General features: G+C 43.2%; 1 protein-coding gene across 1 annotated transcript in view; it reads right to left on the bottom strand.

Annotated features, from left to right (window-relative positions):
- Window positions 1-2,050: 2,050 nt before the first annotated feature.
- The window catches only part of LOC137434315 (signal-transducing adaptor protein 1-like), a 77,391-nt gene continuing 54,378 nt past the window's right edge, over window positions 2,051-25,063 (bottom strand). Inside the window, exons 8-11 of the mRNA XM_068127212.2 lie at window positions 23,455-23,551; window positions 18,753-18,917; window positions 11,327-11,395; window positions 2,051-4,982 (exon numbers count right to left, since the gene is read on the bottom strand). Of these exons, the coding sequence (XP_067983313.2) occupies window positions 4,963-4,982; window positions 11,327-11,395; window positions 18,753-18,917; window positions 23,455-23,551 (351 nt within the window). The 3' untranslated portion in view covers window positions 2,051-4,962. The remainder of the gene's footprint in view (window positions 4,983-11,326; window positions 11,396-18,752; window positions 18,918-23,454; window positions 23,552-25,063) is intronic.

Here is a 25,063-nt window from a genome sequence, read left to right as displayed (position 1 = left end):
TTTTTAAATGATAATTATAACGTCATTGGTTATGTGGTACAGACGCCATATTGGAAAAAATGTTTAAAAGTTGCACCTCTATATCTCCGAAACCGCTCCATGGGAAAAATTGAAACATGGCTCATTGTCAAGTACTCCCCTTGGGGAATAAGATATGTGAATGATGATGTCATCGGTGCCTTGGTTATGACATCATAATTCGACAAGTACAACACTTATCCGATCATTGTGAATTTATTTTCTCAGCAACTGTTGGTCTGATGGGCACGAAATTTTCACCATAGGAACGCTTCATGCAGAATATTTTAATGATAATCATGACGTCATAGGTCATGTGGTACAGGCGCCATCTTGGAAAAACCGAAAAATGTTGCACCTCTGTATCTACAAAACCGCTGCATGGAAAAATTGAAATATGGCTCATTGTCAATCAATCATTGTTGGATGTCAATGAAAGCTAGTCTGTTGGGAGCCGTTGGTGAGGTATGTGGATGGACAAAAGGACCACCGAGGCACTCGGAAACATGGTGGTGGGATGATGAAGTTGGAAAGAGGATTGACGAGAAGAGGAAGAATTTCAAGGAGTTGCAGAAGGCGAAGGGTACGGGAGCAGAAACAGCAGAGCATGAAAGTTATAAGGCAGCCAAGAAGGCTGCAAAGAAAGAGGTAGCAAAGGCGCAGGAGGCATGCAGGAAAATGTTCGGAGAATGCTTGGATTCGGAAGAGGGTCAGAAAGCAGTATTCAGGATTGCAAAGCAGATGGCGAAAGAGAGGTGTGATGTGATGGGGGTGAGTTGCTTGAAGGATGAAGTGGGACAAATCGTTGTGGACCCAGATGGAATTAAAGGAAGATGGAAAAGATATATGGAAATGCTGTTGAATACAGAGAATGAATGGGATGGCAACATAGAGAGTAACCCAGTTTTAGGACCAGCAGAGAAGATAACTGAGAAAGAAGTTGAGGAAGCGATAAAAGCAATGAAGGGTAGAAAAGCGGGAGGGCCAACGGGAGTTGTGGGAGATATGTTGAAGGCAGCAGGAAGTTGTGGTGTGAAGAGAATGACAGAGATCTGTAATCTGGTGATGAAAGAAGGCCGCATTCCAGTGGATTGGGAACTGAGTACCCTCGTCCCTCTATACAAGGGGAAAGGTGACCCTCTGGAGTGTGGCTCGTACCGAGCAATGAAGTTATTGGAGCATGGAATGAAGGTATTGGAAAGGGTGTTGGAGAGGAGGATAAGGAAGAAAGTGAAGGTCGACGAAATGCAGTTTGGATTTATGCCAGGAAGAGGAACGACAGACGCGCTTTTCATTGTGAGGCAGATGCAGGAGAAGTACATGGAGAAGAGGAAGAAGTTGTTTCTTGGGTTTGTTGATCAGGAGAAAGCATTCGATAGGGTTCCACGCAAAGTATTGACATGGGCATTGAGGAAGTTAGGAGTGGAGGAATGTTTGATCAGAGTAGTGATGGCAATGTACAAAAGAGCGTGCACAGCTGTAAGGACGAAGGACGGGACCAGTGGTGAGTTTGAGGTGAAGGTGGGAGTGCATCAGGGGTCGGGACTAAGTCCACTACTATTTGTAGCTGTGATGGAGGTGCTGGCTCAGAACATAAAGGAGGGTTTACCGTGGGAGTTGTTGTACGCAGATGATCTGGTGTTGATTGCGGAAAGTATGGATGGACTGAAGGAAAAGCAGAAGTTGGCTGCAAAAGCAGTTGGCTGCGAGCTCCACCTGCAGCATGACGTTTTTTTTTTTTTAAGGATTACTATCCCAGAGAGTTTGTCTGTGCTCTATCCTCTAAAGGCTGAGTATCAACAGAGGAAACAGCACATATAAAGTCTTTCGTATGACCAATCTCCGAGACTCACAGAGGTGCAGTAAAGTTTCAAGCACTCTCTCTATATATTTTTTTTCTGTCTTTCTTTCTTTCTTTCTTTCTTTCTCTCTTTCTTTCTCTTTCTTTCTTTCTTTCTCTCTCTCTCTCTCTCTCTCTCTCTCTCTCTATCTCTCTCTCTCTCTCTCTCTCTCTCTCTCTCTCTCTCTCTCTCATATATCCCAGTTTACCTGTATCCTGAGTGTCGGTTCTGCCCGGAAGGAGTTTCATTGGCTCGAGTTTACAATTCCCGATGGGTCGCCACTGACGAAGGATACTCAACTGAGGGTGCAGGAAATTGTATAATTTGTTCAGGGTGCCGGCGATAACTCACCTACTCTTTGCGAATAACACCGTGGGATCTTTAACGTCCACCAAGTAATATAGACAGACGGGTCGCCCAGATGCAGATTATCACACACACGTTGATGAATCATTCCAGTTGGGAAACACCAGGGTGGCAGTTTATAGCTGGGTCGATATTCCAACTACACCTAATTGAGTGGATGTTACCCTCCCCTCCAGTACAACTTGATGCTCACATTGATTTGTTTCTGTGCACAACTTTATTATAGCCTTTTTATCGTCTTCTAAAGAATACCAAACAGTCTGATGCAGGGTGATTAAAAAGTAAGATGTAGATCAATAAATAAGCACAAACAATATTATCACATGATCTTAAATTCAGACATCAATCAGATTGACAACAATCATAAAAACATGAATGTGTAAAGAAAACCCATTTAAAACATGAACCCCAATAAAATAGAAAAGTCCCACGAAGTGTCTTGTTACAGAAAAAGTTACATTTCCAAATATTTTTTTTTAAGAATGTTTTTAAAGTGTTTTAACAATTTGTTTCATTTTAAAGAATGTTTTCCACATTAACATATCTATAATTGTGCCTTATTGTTCTTATTGCATCGGATCATGTGATCGAGCAAACCAGTAGTTATGGATAACATGTCAGGTAAGAAATCAGGAATACCCAGCTCTCTAGGGCACATTGATTTTGTCGGTTAATTATTCGATTCAAAAAAAATGCACAAATATTTTGAATTCAATAAATGTAAAAAAACCATTTTCTATGTGACACGTATAGTATACAATGTTATAAAATGCAACTTTGGAATTGGACGCATGCCAGCCTGCGTCACCCTCTCCCTGGGAAGGGAAGCAATCCACTTTGATCGATGAGAATGTCGACAGGAACGCAGAAGGGTTTTCCAAAGGGCAGACATTTACCAAAAATGTGACAAATATGTGGAAATAAGCAAATGAACGAGTCAGGGGAAATAGTTTTTAAAAGATGTGTGCGTAAAATAATGCGGAATTGGTGTTCGCTTGGCTACTTATGCAAAACAAGTTCAAAGCCTAAAGGCACAATCCCTGTCACAACAACATTCTCTTGTTTGTTTATTACTTATGCAGGGTAGCTTAACATTGGGCGCGTGAACCCACATTTGAGCTATTTAATCTGGGTTCCAGTTCCGACCCTATTATGAATATCGGATTGGTGCATCACAAGCCGGGGGTTGTATAACAAAGTGCGCCGCCCCACAGATTGACGTTGGCTGCGTGCTCCACCTGCTAGCATTAGTTAGGCGGACGTTAAAGATCCCATGGTGTCTTTCGACCAATCGGTGGGCTATCGCCAGCCAATTCCAAATTCCTGCACAAATCGGCTCCAGGACAACTTCAGGCCCGGTCAGTCGTTTTGTGGAAGACTTGGGCCAATCGTACATGCTTTATGAGATGTCAACGGGTTGGGAGGGACATGGTACAGTTGGTACACGGTGAGGAGGATGATGATTAATCGCTGGCCTAAAAACAATATCGAAAAACATTATTTGAAGCTTTTATAACCGTGTTGTTATTCTGATTATATTTAACAATTTACACCCAACAATGAAGTGGCTGTCTACTTCGATGCTTCACAACGACCGCCTTTAACAACCCCTTCATATTGCAGTTTTGATCTTCCACACCTATGATGGGAGTCCAGCGACTACAGTAGTAGCGAGGACGTGTTACTTGACCTCATTTGAGGATATGATTGTGCAGATCTTCAACTAACATCATTGTGGAAAGATTGTCCCTGCAGTGAGACCACCTCTTCCATTATTCACTGAACTACCGTGCTGTGCTATGTTCCGCACTCATCTGTGGGAATATTTTTCCATCCTGAATAACCACACCGTGGACAGGATTTTCTAAGCAGACCCCTTTGTGCCAAATATCACCCCAAGCACTCCGATGGGGAAAAAATCCAATGTTTTTTTTCCCCCCAAAAATCCAAAAACCTTTTTGTGCGTTAACAAATGTTGAACAAACTGTGTCGCTTACTGCTGTAGACAAATTGTTTTTCTTTCTTCATTCTTCTGTTATATTCCTCGTAATGTTCAATGAAAAGCCTTACTTTGTCCTCATCATCATCATCATCATCATCATCTTGTAGCATGCCCTATCCAGAGCGTTTTTTTTTTTTTTTTTTTTTTTTTACGTTTTTTTAGTTTTATTTAATTGCATCTCGAAGCTATTTAATTTTTAGGAATAAAATTTTTAGTTTTTTAGCAACTCAGTTGCTTCGCAATGGAATTTTAGGAAAAGGAATTTTTCAAAGGAACGAATTTGGCGAGCCATGATTGCCTACATGTGGCACAGGGTTACCATACATGATACAATGTGGCTCCTAAGGAATAAGACGCGAGAAAAATCCATTCTGCCAACTTCTGGTTATAATGGTTCAATGACTGGAACCCTTGCTGCAGTTACTGACAACACCACAACTTCCATAAATATAGGGACAGAGAAAGCACAATGTGTAAAGCAATATAAAAAAAGAAAGATACAAATCTTACAAAATAACAGCAAACAAAAAGATCACAATAATACGTTAAAACTCCAAAAGGCCCCTCTGTTTCCTCCAAAGAAGGATACCAAGGTGTCAACAAACAGGTAGCAACCCAATACAGGTGCCTTACACTTTGAAACATTTGACTGTACTTCGCAATGGAATGTTTTGGCGTTGCCAACAGGGAAACAGGATTTTCTTCCTCTGCATCTTCCCAGGAGCACAATCCAAATCACTTTTTGGATTTAACGACTGCGGAAGAGAAACACGAACATAGACGCACAGTCGTACACGTAGGTAGCATTTGTTAACTCAGTTGATCGTCAAACCTTAAACATAGTCTTTCATTCCTCTTTTTTACCACCTCTGGAACAATCTCCCTCAATCTCTTCAATCCCACTCCTCCCTCCAGGTTTTTAAAACAGCTGTTCACCACCATCTCTTGTCTTCCCCCATCCAAAACCTTGATCGTTTCTACCCCATTAATTCACCCCAGATCCACTTTTTTGAAATTCCGACTTCTTTCCTGGAAGTCCTAGCAGTGTCCATGTGTTTTTTTTTAACCTCTTCCTCCCCCCCGCCCCCTTTTCCCATGCCTTCTCCCCCCAAGCCCTCTCCCTCCCACAGATCTCCCGATGTCCCTGCTCTCCATCTTGTTCTCCCGCTCCCTTTATCATGTTTTATGTGTCAGTTTGACTTTTTGTGATCAATGTTAGCTCTTACACGAGCCTTGATCTTGTATACAAAAAAAGGAAAGAAAAAAAAAGAAGCGGAAAGAAAGAAAACCTCATATGGACAAAAGGAGAAAAGATACTTAGTAAACAGGTCATACAGCTTTTACTTAAGAACAGTACGCTAAGTGAGTGTGCTGTGTATCGGTGTGTGTGTGTGTGTGTGTGTGTGTGTGTGTGTGTGTGTGTGTGTGTGTGTGTGTGTGTGTGTGTGTGTGTGTGTGTGTGGTTTGAAGTTGAAATGTCTTGTGCTTGTTGATTGTAGGTTGATGGTCTCGAGGGTGAAGCTTCAAAGTTAATTCCTATATGTTGACCTGTTCACTCATGGATGTGAGACTAAGCCTTCTGATGTAAAGGAATGGAGATCGACCGGTTGCTCGGTCTTCAGAGCAAATACACAAGTATTTCATTATTACGAGCCTGTTTATGACAGTCGAGTGTTGAAAGGTTGCTTTGCCAGTAGATGGCATTACATACATCAAAACAAGAGGAAAACTCGAAAATGATGTGCTGCCTGAACTACATCCCCCATTATGTGAGATGCTCAAAGGGTCACTTGGAAATGGGTCATCATGCCCTGTTGTTCATAAACGGTCATTGGGACCAGCTGGGTCGACTGAAGTCACATGGTAGTTCAATGACCTTGTACAACAGGTATTTCAGGAAAGCTATCCGACTTGCTCAAACTGAATGGCCTTTGTTATCAAATGGTATGACTATTCAAATGCATTGCTCTGGGGAACGATAGGGGGAGAGCAGCGAACCTGTATTTTGCAATCCTGACTTATTAAATTATTATTATTACGTTTGTGAAACCTATAAAGGGTATAACCAGGTAGGGATGAGATAAGTGAATGAGATGTGTGAAGGAGGAAGAAGGTTTCAGTTCGACATATTCAGTGTCTAGATATGCTGTGACCGCCGACACATACAAATAACGAACCACCTTTAGAGGCCATTTTTCCCCACAGAGCAGGTTGGCCTTTTTCGGGCACCGTGGTCGCATTTTTTTGAAGGAATGTTTTGCAGCCGGATGCCTTTCCTGCCACCAACCCTGTTAGTCGCCTCTTTTTTTTTTTCTTTTTTTTTTTGTATACAAGATCGAGGCTCGTGAAAGAGCTAACATTAATCACACAAAAAGACAAACCGACACACAAAACACAAAAAACAAGGGGAGCGGCAGACAAGATGGGGAGAGAGGGGGAAGGACACAAAAGAGAGGGGGAAGAGGGGGAAGGACACAAACACAACATTTGAGAGCAGGGACATCGGGAGGACTTGGGGGGAGGTGGGAGAGGATTAAAACATATGAACACTGCAAGGACTGGGGTGAATTACCGGGGGTAGAAAAGATCAAGGTTTTCGATGGGGGACAATAAGAGATGGTGGTGAACAGCTGTTTTAAAGACCTGGAGGGAGGAGTGGGATTGAAGGGAGTGGGGGAGTTTGTTCCAGAGGCGGGAGAAAAGGGGAATGAAAGAGTGAAGGTGAGCAGAGAGCCTAGACTTTGGCAGTTTAACCATAAGAGGGTTGCAGGCAGATCTTGTGCGACCTGAAGGAATATTGGGGGGACAGAGCACAGAGAGAGCTGGGGGAGCAAGGCCGGAGAGGAGTCGGTAGAAGACAGAAAGACCACCAACCTGCCTGCGGTGAGTGAGTGAAAGGCCCTCGGCGTTGACTACATCGCAGGAGATTCCAATGATTCTGAAAGCTTTGGCCTCAACAGCGTGAAGCCGAGCAAGGTGTGAGGCAGGAGCACCAGCCCAGAGGGGGGAACAGTATTCCATTGAGCTGCGGATGAAAGCCTTGTATGTGGTGAGGAGCTCAGGTGTGCCAAGGAAGGACTTCGCACGACGGAGGATGCCCAGTCGGCGACTGGCTTTGGAGGCCAGCTTGGAAATGTGGTTTTCCCAAGAAAGATCATGGCAGATAGTGAGACCCAAAAGCTTGAGCGACAGAACTTCTTGGAGAGGATTGTTGAGAAAGTAGATGGGAGGGTTGTCCAGTTGGTCCTTTCGGAGAGACATTGTAAGAGTGTGAGATTTGTCAGGATTGAAAGACATGTTCCACTTGTTTGACCAGTCTGTGATTTTGTCCAGGTCTGCAGAGAGTGAGGAGGCTGCAGACTGCCGATCTGAGGGATGAGGAATGGAGCGACAGAGAGTAGAGTCGTCAGCAAAGAGATAGAGAGGATTTTCAAGAGAGTCAGAGAGATCATTGATGAAGACCAGAAAAAGCACAGGGCCCAGAACACTACCTTGGGGAACTCCAGCCTGAACAGGAAGAGGAGATGAGAGAAACCCATTCAGGGCCACACGTTGACTACGACCAGAGAGGAAGTCCGCCAGCCATGCGTGGAGATTTCCATGGATACCAAAGGAGGAGAGTTTGGAGAGCAGAGCAGGGTGCCAGACCGTATCGAAGGCACGTGAAATGTCAAGGGAGACAGCTCCAATTTCCTGTTTGGTGTTGAGGACCTCCATCCATTGTTGAGAAAGCAGAAGCAGCATGTCCAGAGTAGAGTGACCAGGTCTGAAACCAAATTGATGATCAGAGATCAAGCCATTGGAGAAGAGGAAAGATTTAATATCTGAAGCAATGATGGATTCCATGACTTTGCTGATAATTGGGAGAAGGCTGATTGGTCTGTAGTTGCTGGGATCTGTTTTTGCACCTTTTTTGTGCAAAGCGGTGATGTTGGCTGATTTCCAAGCAGATGGCAGATGACCTTGAGCAAAAGAGAGGGTGAAGAGAACAGAAAGAGGGAGTGAAAGAGCAGAAGAACATGATTTTAGGACCCGTGGGCTGATGCCGTCAGGACCAGTTGCAGAATCAGAGTCGAGGGTTGACAGAAACTTTTCCACCTTGTCAGGAGGAAAGGACACAGAGTCCAGGAGCAGCTGGGTATGACTGGGTACGGTGGGTACAGAGAGGGATGGGTTTGGGACACAAGATTTAGAGGCAAACACAGAGTTGAGGCATTCAGCTTTTTCACGTGCGGAGTCAGCCGTTAAGCCGTTTGAGGTGAGGGAGGGGATGGAGGGGGAACAAACACCAGAAACAGATTTGACCAGACGCCACCAGGATTTGGAAGAGGGAGACAGATAAGAGAGTTCGGTCTTGAGAATGGTGAGATATTGTTTCCTGGCTCTCCTGAGGGTGGACACACACTTGTTTCGGGCTTTGTGAAAGGAAATGAGATTTCCTTCCGTTGGATTTGCTTTCCAGGAGACGAAAGCAAGTTGTTTCAGGGCAACAGCCTCACCACAAGATTCCGTGTACCATGGACGGGAGGAAGGGTATGACAACTGAAGACGAGATGGTATAAATCTGTGCATGAGAGAGAGCAATTTACTTTGAAAGAATTCCCAGGATGAGTTGATGTCAGAGGCGGTAGAGATGGGAGACCAGTCCAGATGATTGATGGCTGCTTGAAGACCGTGCCAGTTGGCCTGAGTGAAATGCCAGACTCGTCGACGCTGAGGCGGCTCTCTGAGAATGGTCAGAGAGATGTCCACTTTGACAAGCACATGATCAGATGAGCCGATTGGAGCAGAAGAAGAGCAGCAGACATTTTCAGGGAAGTTTGTCATAACCAAATCCAGAAGAGAAGATGCTCCGTTGACTGAGATCCGGGTTGGGAAATTGACAGATTGTGTCAGTCCCAGTGAGTCGCAGAAGTCCTTTGCTGAAGAGCCATGGCTGGTGAGAGAGGTACCCACACCCAGCCAACTGGCATGGTGACAATTGAAATCACCACATATGAGGAAGAGAGAGTTGGGATGGGTAGATAGAAGTTGGTCCATATTATCAGACAGTGAGATGTAGATGGAGTCATCGCTGATTGGTGGACGGTACAACACACATATGAACAAAAGGTGGGAGCAAAGGGGAAGCCGTAGCCAAAGGTATTCCTGGGGGTGAGGTGGAGAGAGGGCAGTGGAGGGCGAGTGAGGAAGAGAGTTTTTTATAAAGATAGCAACCCCACCTCCAGGACGAGGCTCAGGTCTATCATACCGGAGGAGGGAGTAACCTGGGAGAGATACCAAGGCATCAGAGACATCATGAAGGAGGAAAGTTTCTGTTAAGCAGATCACATCTGGTTTGTCAGAAGCAACCTGTATGGAGAGGTCAGTCAAGTTTGAGCGAAGGCCCCGGATGTTTGAGGTCCATACCGTTAATGAAGAGGAAGGGGGAGCATCGGGTCCAGAACAGGGGGAGGGAGGGGTAGGGTAAGATGTGGAAGAGGAGGAAGAGGTAGGGAGAGCTGTTGAAGGTGTGTCAGAGATTTCAGAAAAGCTTGGAGAAAGGGAAGAATGGGGCGGACAAAAGGTTTGATGGAGATTGGGTGAGGCACAGTGAGGTGTTATTTGAGGAGGGGGAAGAGCAAGGCAGAAGGTTTGGGGAGATTAAGGTGAAAGTTGGAAGGAGGAAGAAGCAGGGAGGATGCTTTGAGGAGGAGGGGTGAGAGGGGAGTCTAGGAGGGGAGGAGCGAGGGAGAGTCTCGGAGGGGCGGGGTGTGGGAGGAGTTTAGGAGGGAGGGGAGGGAAGGGGCAAGGGGGGAGATTTGAAAGGGATGGGTGATGGGGAGGATTTGGAGGGGAGGGGTGAGATTGGATTTTGAAAAGTGTATGATTCATGGGAAACGAACATTTTTTGCAAAATGAGTTTGAGACCTTCGAGTCAAAAATACGTTTGAGGACACTGGAGGAGGGATGGAGTTCTGGATAGTTTAGGGAATGTAGAAAGGAGGAACTGTAAGAGATGGTATTATATATATTTTTTGGAATGAATAGATTTGGTGAGCAAGACGAAAGCATCCTTTTGTAGGAAAAGAAGAAAAGGGTGTTATAATATATGAGAGAAAATAGTTGTTCAGGGGAGAGATTATACATTTCTAACCGCGTGATCGCGAACGAAGAACGAACGAACAAAAAGAACAACAAATAAACGAATAAGACCTGGGAAGGAAATATTTTTTTGGGGTTTTTTTTTTTTTTTTTGTGAGTACAGATATTAAACAAGGAGGTACGGGGTGAACGACTGGTACGAAACAGAGAACGAAAATAATTTCAGCGCATTCGACGAATCGCTGAGAGAAAAACAAACCACAAGGTCGGAGACGGTACGGTAGTCTAAGCCTACGAGTACTAGGCCGCAGAATACGCGATACCATTAACCGACGATTGTGTATACATGTACGAAAAATTAGCACCGAAAATTTTCCAAAAGATACGCTATAGGTACATACACCGAAAGATAGATACAGTCTCGACAAAAACACAATTGAGAAATATCACTTAGCTTCGAAAGCGTGAGCGCATGGAGCAGCTTCGAAAAGACGTGACCTCGCCGTGATCTCGCGAGATCTCTCCGAGATCTCTCTTCCGACACACAGGGAATTACCAGTGAACTGGTGCTCAATTTTCCAACCTCGGAAGGATGACAGGCTGCGTCAACCCCCCTGGTGTTAATTCAGCGATTGACCGGGATTCGAACCCAGGATCCTGGGATCCCAAGCCGGCACCCTAACCGCTAAGCCAACACCAGGCTCCGCCTACACATATAAATGAGAGGTAATAATGAATATCCTGATTTTGGGGGAACACATAGTAAGGGAAATGGGTTGTGCGGTTGTGGGAATAGGACAGGACAGCGTCAGCAATTGGATGTGGTGCAAAGGTGGGAAGAGAGGGCGGAAGTGTGGGCATATGGAGCAGGAATGGGAAGCCTCATTTTGGACCAGAGAGCAGGGAAGCTTATGCAGAGATGTCAGTATTTCCATTGGGAACAGAATGTGGGGAATGAGTGTGAGATGGAAAAAATGTTTTTCGAAAATATATTTATATATAAATAAACACTTACCATGTAATTTCAGTTCATCAATGACGTTGTTGAGCCTTGTTGTGAGGGCAGGAAGTGTAATTTCAGGAACTGGAAGAAAGAGATAGGTACATACTGCATAAGACATTTCTAGGCATTGATAAAGCATCCAGAAATGCAATGTGTAATTTGCTAACCCAATATCAAATTTGGAGTTTAACTTTTTTTTCTCTTTTGACACCTGAGGCCCCACATCCTGGGGCATGAACTGGGGATCAAATCCCAAAAATCGGTACATATTTAATGCATCACCCAATGTTGATTGCATACACAAAGTTTCATTAAAAAGTTTTTTTAATGTGACCGTAATTGCATTTTTGTTATTTCACCTTTCGACCCCGCCCTAGGGGTACCTTTTGCCATATGGTAATCATAACTACCACGTTTGGAGAATTTCTGCCCAACCGTTTCAGAGGAGATAGCGTGATGGACAGACGGATGGACAGACGGAGCCGATTACAATATCCCCCAATTTATTTATTTTTAAAGCATGGGTATAAGGACAGTCTACAAAATTATATACAGTATATATATATATTTTTATTATGGATATCGCTCCAGACAAGGCATACAGCCACTCTATATAAGGGGCTAAAAGAAAGTCAGAAAAATATAAGGATAAAGCAAAATAAAAATAAATAAATATATAAAAATATTTTTAAATAACAAGAAAACATCCAAGACACCGGAAGTAGCAGAGGTCGGGTAAAAGTAGCAGAGGTGTAAAATATTATTTTACACACAGTACTTGTAGTGTATTCTAAATATGGATGTGAGATATGATGTTCAATGCCATCATATCTCATTAATTTTTTCTCATTAATCATATCTCGTATCTCATCATATCTCATTGCAATTTATTCATTAATTAAATATTAACTCAAGAGAAATATTGATTAATTTGGCCTGGCATTTGTTAATTGGTCATCCCATCACTGATTATATATTAGCGGATTATTTAACCGAATGCTTTAGATCGCTACTTGCATTGACCTCGATAAGTTGCCATCTAATACATATATAATCAGTAATATTGGATGACAAATGAACAAAATGGTGAAAATAAAGCAATGGGATTTTTTTTTTTCTGTTTCATGAGGATTATCTTTTGAGGGATTTCATTGTACATCACTTGTATGGGACATTTTGTATGCCTTGCTATGCAGTAGTATACAATAAAGAAGTCTGTTTGATGGGGTGTGGTGTTCCCACGAGTATGTATGGCACTAGTATGGGGGCGAGGAAATATAAGCTTCCCTCAAGTCCTCCCTGGCTTTAATCGCTGGTTATGATGAGGGTAAACAGAGAACAATTCAACATCAATTATATATTTGGAGATGTAGTATTAATAACAAAGGAGGCCCTGACTCTCGCAGAGCCTCTGGGTGTTCGCGACATGATGAGAAATGTTTCAAGGCTAGAACCGATCCTTTACAGATCACCAACTCATCAAGGGGTAGTTGTTGTATACCATACCCTCGTATTGAATTTTTACCCCCAAAGAAGTCCTGTTTTTCAAAGCTTGCAATGTGCCTTGTTGATAAACGTGTTTCCTTGCGAGGCTAGTTGTTGCTCTTGTTGTTGTATAGCCATGGACAGTTCTCTCGAACAAGCCCGCAGCACAGACAGCTGATCGATCTCTCAGGAGCGACCCAGAGATCCCCCACATCCAGGAGGGTGTGCCCCGCCTTCATTAAGTCGGGGCGAAGACAGAATTAGAGAGAGAGAGAGAGAGAAGATGGAAAGGGATTGGCCCATGGGAACCGATCGGCACACTGACCATGACCGCACTTTCCTGCAAATCCGGGCAGCAGGGAAGAGCAGGGAAGATTTGGCCCCCAACTTGCATTGGGGGGTACAATCACTGTGTAGCGCAGTGTTTCCCTAACTTTATCCCCCCACGAACCCCCTGTGGATGTCAGAGGTGTCCACGAACCCCCAACTTTTCGAGACACGATCTGAGTTATTATTTCCCCCGATCCCCCGTTTTCTTCCATGAAATGGTTCACGATATTCATAATGTCCACCGATTTGGTTGTTGTTTTGAGAGGAGAACAGAACAGGAACTCTTCCTTCACAGCAAATCCCGCCAAGTAGCGTGCAAAAACCAGCAATTGACTGCAGCTCGCTACGTCGGTGGATTCGTCGAGTTGCAAGCTGAAACGGCAGCGCGATTCCCGGAGTTCTTGTGTGACCTGAGCCACAATATCCTTTGACATGTCTTCAATTCTGCGCTTGATGGTGTTGTTGCACAGGGGAACACTCGAGTTTCTTGGCCTCCTCGGGTCCGCAAACCAAGTTCACCATCACCACGGCGCAGGGCTTTACAAGCGTTTCGCCAATCGTATGAGTCTTTTTGTCTTTTGCAATGAGGAGCGCTACTTCGTAGGAGGCTTCAAGGATAGGTTTCGTTGACGGTTGGAACCCGTGCCGAGTCAAGCTACCCTTCGCCATGAAGCGAGCTTTCTTGCTTCGGAACACGTCTTCAGAGTCGTTCTGATGAGTCGGATGGGTGCTGGCGAGGTGGGCTTTTAGCTTCGATGGCTTCATCGACGCCTCCGCCAGCACTTTGTAACACAGAACGCATTGCGGACGTTCAGTCCCATCCTTCTCCACAAACTTCATGAACCCCCACTTGATGTACGAATCATCATATTTGCACTTCTTAGACATCATGGATTGCGGTCTGAATCTGTGAAAAATATATATATATATATGATGTTGATATAAATTATATGATATATCAGATTTTATTTCAACAAAAAGTACTCTAGTTTTGACTTTCAGAAACGTCTCAGGAACCCCCTGGGATGGACTCACGCACCCCCTGGGGGTTCATGCACCCCAGTTAGGGAACCCCTGGTGTAGAGGCATTCCCGATAATTGCCCACCAGGTAGTTGTTGATGTTGTATAGCCCAGGACAGTTCTCGCGAACAAGCCCGGGGCACAGAGACAGCCGATCAATCTCCCAGAAGCGACCCAGAGATCCCCCACATCCAGGATGGTGTAGCCCGCCTTCACAAAGTCAGGGCCACGACAGAGTTAGAGAGAGAGAGAAAGAAAGTGAGAGAAGAGGGAAAGGGCCGGTACATGGGGACCGGTCGGCACGCTGCCCTGAAAAATACGGGCAGCAGGGAAGAATGGGGCAGATTTGGCCCCCAATTTGCATTGGGGGGGGGGGGGTACAATCACAGCGAAGAGGCATCCCTGGCATTTTTTAAACACATTCCTAAGGTAGACTCCCAAGGCAGTCGCTGACTGGGCATCCTCTGTCATGCAAAGTCCTTCCTTGGCACACTCTTATCCACCTGCAAGGCCTTTATCCAGGTCTTGATGGAGTACTACTCTCCTCTTTGGGATGGCACCCCTGCCTCAAACTTTACTGAACTGATGCTGTGGTAATGGAGGCTTTCAAGATCATTGGAATCTCATGTGATGAAGCTGAGTCTATGGGTCTTCACACAGTTTATATCTGGGCCGAGTGATGGCAGGATAGCCTGGGATTGCCTCTCAGCTGTCTATCATGGGATCGAACCTTGGCCTAACTACAGACTGCTATTCTGATGTTTCGCATGTACGGTGAGGCATCAATGTGTGTGTCGTCCCTTGGATGGATGTTACTTTGGGTGCCCTGTCTGCCAGCATTAGTTGGTGCAAGTTAATGATCCGACTAGCCGAAACCCGTGGAACATCCACGGAAGGGAGGATGTGGTGTATGGATAGAGTGTACCATTATGGATGGCATAGGGGATTTGCTTGTCCGAGTAAGAGTTAGGAAGAAAGATGAGAATGAAGAGTGCGTATATGAACAACGATCGCCGACACCGGCACAAATGCATGCTCTGGATTGTCCACTCAGTGGACGGCTTGCTTTCGCCTTCGCCTGTCCAATCAGCGGACGGCTTGCTTCGCCTTCGCCCAGCAGACGCCAATACGATGGCGTCGTAAGATGGCGTCGTAAGATGGCGTCGTATCGGCAGTTAATCGGATGCTTTTGGGCCCCAACGTCGGCTAATTCAGATTTTTCGAGTATGGCTGTACGTGATAAACAAAGAGCGCGGTTCGTAGATCGTAAATCCATTAGTGCCGTGGGCATCGGGTCACTGGGTGCGGCGTAAAAGGGATAACAAAGTCGAGTCCTTATGCTATTATTATATAGATGGTGTCTGAATAGGCGAGCCATCAACAGCATTCTGGCCACCAAGTTCCAGCATTCTGGCATTCTGGCATCTGAAATAACATTTATTTCAATAAAGAAATGGGGTCATGAGGGTTTGGTGAAAATCAAAAGGGGGACATCATGCCAAAAAGTTTGGGAACCATGGATCTATATTTCCACGAGATAATCTTTTGTCGTTTTTCATTGTCTTTTATTTTTGTTTACTTTTATTTAGTAGTTTTTAGCAATCCGGAAGTGCACTTTACTTTGGCGGGAGGTCGCTGGCGGGTGCCCGGGACAAGTTCTCCAGCTTTCACAATTTTTCTGGCCACAGGAATGCGATCACAAATGTGTGTGCTGGGAAATAATTTTGCTATGAAAATTATGATTCGTGGAAATTCAAGTACCCAGGGGAGTTCGTGCAACGTTGGAAGGGGATTGATATAGAAATTGTGTTGATGATCTAAAATTTTGACATTTCGACACGTGAAAAATTGAAGTAAATATAATTGGAACCTTGCAAAAGCTTTTGATGATGATAGCTGTGTGCAATCAAAAGGAAAATTAGAAAGAGGCGAAAGCAGGCAGGTGGACATTCAAAATAACTCTCTGAAGAAAAACAATTTCTATCTTCATTTCAAAACTGCCACACAGTCAGCTTTGTTCTCTTTATCAGGGAATGCCACAGCACAGTCAAGGCAATGGGAGAGGCCGCCACCATTTTAAAACACAGGCCGACATGATACAGCCTCAGCAACAGCAAACGCAGGATTGATAGTTTGAATCAAATCGGTTTAATCTCTTAGGGCTGGACAGGGACGTATAAATGATCATCTCGCAGTGACTTCCGAGTTCCTAGCTTACAAGGAACAATTTGATGCAGGAGGAGGCCTTTAGGCCCATCAAAGCCTGCACATTAATATTGTCGTGTGTCTACCATGTAGTAAACACCGCAGGGTGACGGATGGCAGACCGAGCTTTACCTCCGAGGTGTATACCTAACTATGGAGGTAGTGACATGTGCGGGGGTAGTGGAGGGCAGCGAAGTCCTTACCTGTACGGATTTCACAAATAAAGGTTTAATGAAAATAAATGCAACACGATAAAAAGAATGCTGAGGTAAAATAAATCCTATATCGAGACGTCTCCCGAAGGACTCATATACAGTCACAGGGAGAAAGAAATGAAAGTAAAAATGTGGTGTGCAGTGTTAGCTGATACTCAGCTCCAGTCTCCTCAAATGGCCCTCAAACCCTAGCGGTTGTCAAATGTGTCCCCCGAGTCACTGCAAGGGAAATGCACAATGGCGCGAAGTCGCGCCGCAGCCAGCTGCCCGCGCGAGGCAGCCAAAAATCTCTCCTCTGCCAATCGGCACGATCCACCGGGCTCCGCACATTCTCCTCACAACTCTGGTACGAGGCCAAGCGTGACCGCTGACACCGAAGGCCCAGAGGGTGGGGGAGTGGGGGGGGGGGGAGAGCGAACAAGTGTGACTGCTCGTGTGTGACTGTGACAAGTGTGACTGTGACTGCTCAGCACTCGAACAAGAGCACGCGAACGCTACCGCCTGTGACCAGCCCGGGACAGAAAGAGAGCAAGATGGCTGTCGCTTTGCCTTTTTGCTCCCGTGCTCAAATATTCCCCGTGACCTCACCCACACTCCAATCACCGAGCACCGTCGCATCAGTCTATGGCCATAACCAATTGTTTCCCTCGGGGTTAGGCCTCACGGCCTTCTTGACGCCCCTTGAGATGACTCGGCTGGGTGGCGTCAGTGGTAGTGTTCGGATCCGGTCGCCGATCGCTTTATTTAATTTAGGCACTGATCGCATGGCTGGTGGTGTAAGTGTCATAAGGAATGAAGGGAAAAATACAGAGGCAATTTACACACAGGGAATTTACCCTTATACCCTAACTAATTAGCATTGCTCCACCCCCTGCCATGGAGACACATAACGCTTACGCGGATATCCAGGCCTGACTTAATTACAGGAAGGTTTCTTTTTCTCCACGACAGTCGGAGCACACTACCCTATACAATCCTACCTTGACTAAGTATTCCATGAGCTACCCCTATAAACATAACAATATCATAATATATCAGCCAATCAAACAGTTATGGTGTAAAAATTAAGAAACGATAAAATGGAAAAGAAGGTCATTTTGACTAATAGTAAATTTGATGTACTAGCAAATTGCTCGTGGCCGCACGGGATTCTAAACAGTGTAGGGATAGAGGAGGCAAAATGCAAAGGGGTCTTCTGTCATCGAGCAGGCAAGCTGGGAGCAACATTTCACATTTATTCTCAGCTAACACAACAACATTGGGCCAACGTTGGGGGCAATGTCAACTCTGTCGTTGGGCCAACATAAAGAAACAATGGTGGGCCGATGGAATTTTGGCCTGGTGGACGAACGGTCGATCGGCATTGGAAGGGAGCACTGGTGCAACGTTGGGTAAACACTCCATTCCAAAGTGAGCATGATGTTAGACAAAAGTTGGGCTGATGGGAAAACATTGTAAGGGAGAGTTGGCCTAATGTTTGTCCGACATCATGCTGACGTTGGAATGGAGCGTTTGCCCAACAATAATCAGACGTTGGAAGGGAGCGTTGGTCCAACGTTAATCAGACGTTGGAAGGGAGTGTTGGCCCAACGTTAATCAGACGTTGGAAGGGAGCGTTGCTCCAACGTTGGGTAAACACTCCATTCCAACGTGAGCATGATTACAGACAAACGTTAGGCTGATGGGAAAACATTGAAAGGGAGCATTGGCCCAACGTTTGGCCAACGTTAATCTGACATTGGAAGGGAGCGTTGGCCCAACATTGTTGTGTTAGCTGGGTTACCACATCTGATGCAATTTAAATGCTCTAATGGCAGATAGGTAATCCATTTGAAACTTACCAATATCTGTACCGATATATGTAACCTGATCGCTGTATGTAGCTTTTTGATGCCTCGGATCCGTAATAAAAAAATTGTATTGGTGTCAAAACCAGTGATCAATTGCAAATTAATAGTAGGATTTATATGTATGCAGCCCAGCTTTTGGGTGCTGAAATTAATTTATTTCAGATTTTTATGAATGTTGTTTTAACACCACCTCAGTAAGAATTTAAAAAGGACGTGTGTATTGTCTGTGTAATACTGTATATCAAATAAAAGAGCATGGGTAGTTATATTTGGTGCAGAATATGACCTCTACATTGTAGTTGTTCACTCTGACATTTTGCTAGTTGAAATACCTCTTATAATTATATTCGGATAGCGTGATGGGCGTTTTTCATGACCAGAGGCATTGCTTGGCAGTGGTGGTTTTGGTAGTCGTGGTGGTGGTGCATGTTCTGATGAGCTGCGAGGCCTTCGTGCAGGGTCAGAATGTCGTTGACCGATGGAGTCATATTCTGGGGCTGAAGGAGGCGCATGACAAAAGGAATCATTAGTTTCAAAGTAATTTCAGAGTAAATAAAAACTCTTTGCAAAAAGACAAAGTTATCAACAGTGGCATGAAAAATTAATTCAGCCAACAAACTGTTTGAATTATTAAAAAGCATGGGTTGGCCTGTTTTGCGGTTCCCATCTGTATCTGTAACTATTGATTCTGGAATTCCTGGTTCATCCCACAGGTATTGTGTTGATTTGTCCATTGTCTATTACTGTTCTTGTAGTTCAAGCAAAAGTATGATGGTGTCTTTGTAATGCCCTTGTACAACATGTATTTTACGTATACTATCATGCTTAGATCTTAGTGCAATGTCAGAAAACAAAACAAGAAAAAACTAGAAAGCATCTGAAAATGCAAAGCCCGTCCACATCCGTTTGTATTCAGACGTTTTCGTCTTTTTCCGTTTGTTCAAAATAACAAAAACAGTTTAAAGACAATACAAAATGAATATGGATGACTTTATGCAACCTTGACCTTTGAATTTTTCATCTAAAACAAAACAAAACAATCGACTCCTACCTTTTGATTAGTGAACCAATTCAGTGACCCAATATGCAAATTCTTAAAATTTCAGGTCAATTGGATGAAAATTGATGATTTTAGGTGTCGCTGACCTTTGACCTTTTGGCCTTTTGACCAAATTATTAATTCGCCTTCTCCATATTATCATAATAAAGCTTTGTTAAAAATTTGATGACAAAACTCAAACGGTAAATTGAAAAATCAGGTCAATTGGATGCAAATTGATGATTTTAGGTGTCGCTGACCTTTGACCTTTTGGCCTTTTGACCAAATTATTAATTCGCCTTCTCCATATTATCATAATATAGCTTTGTTAAAAATTTGATGACAAAACTCAAACGGTAAATTGAAAAATCAGGTCAATTAGATGAAAATTGATGATTTTAGGTGTCGCTGACCTTTGACCTTTTGGCCTTTTGACCAAATTATTAATTCGCCTTCTCCATATTATCATAATAAAGCTTTGTTAAAAATTTGATGACAAAACTCAAACGGTAAATTGAAAAATCAGGTCAATTGGATGCAAATTGATGATTTTAGGTGTCGCTGACCTTTGACCTTTTGGCCTTTTGACCAAATTATTAATTCGCCTTCTCCATATTATCATAATAAAGCTTTGTTAAAAATTTGATGACAAAACTCAAACGGTAAATTGAAAAATCAGGTCAATTGGATGCAAATTGATGATTTTAGGTGTCGCTGACCTTTGACCTTTTGGCCTTTTGACCAAATTATTAATTCGCCTTCTCCATATTATCATAATATAGCTTTGTTAAAAATTTGATGACAAAACTCAAACGGTAAATTGAAAAATCAGGTCAATTAGATGAAAATTGATGATTTTAGGTGTCGCTGACCTTTGACCTTTTGGCCTTTTGACCAAATTATTAATTCGCCTTCTCCATATTATCATAATAAAGCTTTGTTAAAAATTTGATGACAAAACTCAAACGGTAAATTGAAAAATCAGGTCAATTGGATGCAAATTGATGATTTTAGGTGTCGCTGACCTTTGACCTTTTGGCCTTTTGACCAAATTATTAATTCGCCTTCTCCATATTATCATAATATAGCTTTGTTAAAAATTTGATGACAAAACTCAAACGGTAAATTGAAAAATCAGGTCAATTGGATGAAAATTGATGATTTTAGGTGTCGCTGACCTTTGACCTTTTGGCCTTTTGACCAAATTATTAATTCGCCTTCTCCATATTATCATAATAAAGCTTTGTTAAAAATTTGATGACAAAACTCAAACAGTAAATTGAAAAATCAGGTCAATTGGATGAAAATTGATGATTTTAGGTGTCGCTGACCTTTGACCTTTTGGCCTTTTGACCAAATTATTAATTCGCCTTCTCCATATTATCATAATAAAGCTTTGTTAAAAATTTGATGACAAAACTCAAACGGTAAATTGAAAAATCTGGTCATTTGGATGAAAATTGATGATTTTAGGTGTCGCTGACCTTTGACCTTTTTGCCTTTTGACCAAATTATTAATTCGCCTTCTCCATATTATCATAATAAAGCTTTGTTAAAAATTTGATGACAAAACTCAAACGGTAAATTGAAAAATCAGGTCAATTGGATGAAAATTGATGATTTTAGGTGTCGCTGACCTTTGACCTTTTGGCCTTTTGACCAAATTATTAATTCGCCTTCTCCATATTATCATAATAAAGCTTTGTTAAAAATTTGATGACAAAACTCAAACGGTAAATTGAAAAATCAGGTCAATTGGATGAAAATTGATGATTGTAGGTGTCGCTGACCTTTTGATGAAATTATTAATTTGCCTTCTCCATATTAATGGAGATTGTATGTAGCAAACTGCATGGTTAGCCAAGTGTACTGTTATAAACAAAGGTTGGTGAATGCAGGTTAACAGAACAGCAGGTATTGCTTTCCATACAAAGTCGTAGAGCTGACTGCAGCTGAATATAGCAGAATGGAGAAAGTGGAGCACTATATTGCCAGATCTCCATATTTCTGTAGCATGAGACCCAAGTGGAGACGATGGCGATATTGGCCATGGGGAGGTGAGCAATCCAAGCCGAGCCAAGGATTTTGTGTGAGAGGCAGCTCTGTAAAACCAATTGAGTTGTTAGGCTGGTAGTGGAACAAAATGGCTTCACAGGAAGTTGCAGGTGGGTGTAGCACTGATTGGCGGTGCTTGGGTAGGTTTGAAATGCTGGAGACAAAGCACCCTGGGCGGTGCTTGGGGTGAAGGGTGAAAGACTGAAGAGAAAAGCACCATCTGGTCGCTCTAGGGTGAAAGGTAAATACTGGAAGGGAAAGCACCGCTTGGTGGAAAAGACACCAAAGGTGAAAAGCCAGAGGGAAAAGTGCCGCTTGGTGGTGCTCAAGTTCTAAGTGGAAAATTGCTTTCAGTATACTCGAGGAAGATCTGCGGGCTCGGCCATGCCTCTTTACATCTGGCCCTGCCATTTTACCTCCTTAACCCCCCTCACCGCCCATCCAATGAAAAATAAATTCTAACTGGAATGGCACTTCTGCAGCACATAGTCTCACCTTGCTCACTCATTCTGAACAAAAATACCATCGTTAGCTGAACACGCTAGGATTATGGCAACTGCTATTATGGCCCATATACCCATATCATCCATGCACCCGATTGTGTCACAGACATTGCCATATCAGTAGCTTTATTGATTAACTAGCCGAAACCCGTGGAACATCCATGGAAGGGAGGATGTAGTGTATGGATAGAGTGTACCATTATGGATGGCATAGGGGATTTGCTTGTCCGAGTAAGAGTTAGGAAGAAAGATGAGAATGAAGAGTGCGTATATATGAACAACGATCGCCGACACCGGCACAAATGCATGCTCTGGATTGTCCACTCAGTGGATGGCTTGCTTTCGCCTTCGCCTGTCCAATCAGCGGACGGCTTGCTTCGCCTTCACCCAGCAGACGCCAATACGATGGCGTCGTAAGATGGCGTCGTATCGGCAGTTAATCGGATGCTTTTGGGCCCCAACGTCGGCCAATTCAGATTTTTCGAGTATGTCTGTACGTGATAAACAAAGAGCGCGGTTCGTAGATCGTAAATCCATTAGTGCCGTGGGCATCGGGTCACTGGGTGTGGCGTAAAGGGGATAACAAAGTCGAGTCCTTACGCTATTATTATATAGATTATTAGGATATTTAATGAACAATTTGTGCACATGAATAAGGCTAACTTGTATCAATTAAGGTGAATATGAAAAAAGTTTTCAAACTATATTCCCTGTGGCAAGTCGATTATGTCTAGTGAGTTTCGCATCAATCTGTTAAGCTGTTCTGGAGAAGTTTTTTAACAGTTTTTTTTTTCAATCCAATATTGCCACCAGACCACGTGACCGATGACATCTTAAATTTAATTCTTCACTCACATGGGGTCGTTGATCAGATACATGAAGGTTCAGATTTTTTGGAAAAGGATTTAGATTCAACCATTATGACTGGAATACCACTTCACTGATGACATCATCGTTATCAACCTATATACATTACCTCATTGGGAGTTGATGACATATGCCATGTTTCAATTTTTTTCGTTGAGAGTTTCGGAGAAAAAGATGTCCACATTTTTCCTTTAATCCAATATGGCTGCCATACCATGTGGCCTATGATGTCACAATTGTCAATAAAATATCTCCATGGGGAGTCCCTCCTACGTTTAAAGTTTTGCAATGATCAGACAAGATGTTGCAGAAAATATTTTTCATACTGAAAATATATAGACACGGACAAGCACACACGAGACACACACAGTTGTCTGCTTGGTTCCCTGATTCACACTACATTTCCTGCCTTATTTCTCAAATATAGTATATGCAGAAGAAAAATATTTCAAGGCTTCCATCACTTTTTGCACATCATCATTCTCCAGCATTCTTGTTCAATCTACAATTAAAATTTCGGAGTTGTCGACTATGCTGTCTGAGAAATTAAAACAATGCATCCGTACATACCTTCATACGTATTTGTGACGTTTTCTAAATATGGTCGCACACCAGAACCAAGGTGTTGCTCAAAATGGTGAACAATCTCTTGAAGGGTCTGTACAAACTACAAAGGGAAATAATAACAAAGCGTGTTTAGGAACGCAGCATTATCAAGGTTTATTTCTCATGTACCAGCAGCTAAGCCTTAATCACAAATATTCAAAACAAAAAATGTTATATACATCATATAAAAATGTTATATATACATTGATCTAACAAGATGATTTTAGGTGTCGCTATATTATATATATATATATATATAATTGTTATTATCTATATTATAATAGGCGAAGGTGATTCTGTCTGTCTGTCTGTCTGTCTGTCTGTCCAGGGTGTGGCTTACTCCGTTTGCAGAGTAGCTCCACCCATTCTTGGAGAGACTTCATGTAAACAAATATCCACCATTTTATTAACTCGAATTGCTTTGAGGCCTGTTTAGTTAGGCCCATGCTGTCTTTCTCTCTCACACAGGTTTATTTCAACTCAAATTCGATATATCATTTCATTTTTAACAGTCGCTAACATAGTTTTAGACTCGCTTGAAAAAAAACGGGAAGAAAATCCGATGAAAATTTCCGTTTATAGAACGAAATGAATTCTCAAAGGCCTGTAAAATAAAGCCCATTCATTGAGTCACCCTCACGATTTTATATCGAATTCACCATCTGATTTAATTTTTATCGATGGTTTTCGACTCGGTGTCAGAAATAATTGAGAACATTCATGCACACACGGGAAAATGCAGAGATATATTTTTAAAAATCGCGCCATGATGATACACGAAAATACACCGCCTAAAATAACAGTCGGGGAAAATGACGACATATATTTAAAATTCGCTTTTGCTTTTCCGTGAAGATATATTACTTTTCTGTTTGATGACAGTCGTCACAAAAACGTCAACAATGATGCCGACATATATTTTTTCGTTTCGCATAAGCGACTTAAATGCCAAGACTTGGCATTTAATATGGATTATATATATTTTTTATTGACTTGGGTTTACTTTCTGACATCAGTATATCAATCTGGTGAGTTTCTTTTACCCTTCGGTGATGTCTTTGTTGAAAGAACCATGCCACTGATTTTCTTTCGTAGCAAGAAGTCAATAACAGGATTATATCACAGGTGGCGTGACAAAATGTAAGGACAGGTACATTTGACGATTGGCTTCACAATTGTCGGCAGTATGGCATCACTCAAGGTCAGGTGTCAAAGATCCTGAAACGAAATGCTCAGATGGGTGTCCCTACTCCAATACCGAGGCCAGGACGTCCACGCAGAACCACAAGGAGAGATGATCGCCAGCTGCCCCGGTTAGTCTGCAATGGCCGTACCAAGTCAGCTAATCGGCTTAGGGCTGAGTGGCAGCAACTGACAAATGTGCCTGTATCCAGAAGGCTAGTCAACCAACGACTGGTTCAAGCAGGCTATCGTGCCAGGCGTCCCCTGAGAAAGCCACGCCTGACCAGACAACACAGCCAGCGCCGATTGCAGTGGGCCAGAGAGCACCGTCAATGGCAGCCAGGACACTGGATTCACGTGACCTTCAGTGACGAGTCTAGATTTTTGGTCT

This window comes from Myxine glutinosa, chromosome 10, assembly GCF_964187855.1.
Source record: "Myxine glutinosa chromosome 10, kmMyxGlut1.1, whole genome shotgun sequence".
In the NCBI taxonomy this organism is placed as follows: Eukaryota; Metazoa; Chordata; class Myxini; order Myxiniformes; family Myxinidae; genus Myxine; species Myxine glutinosa.
Note: the sequence above shows the minus strand (reverse complement) of the source record. Positions and strands in the feature narration are given on the sequence as shown.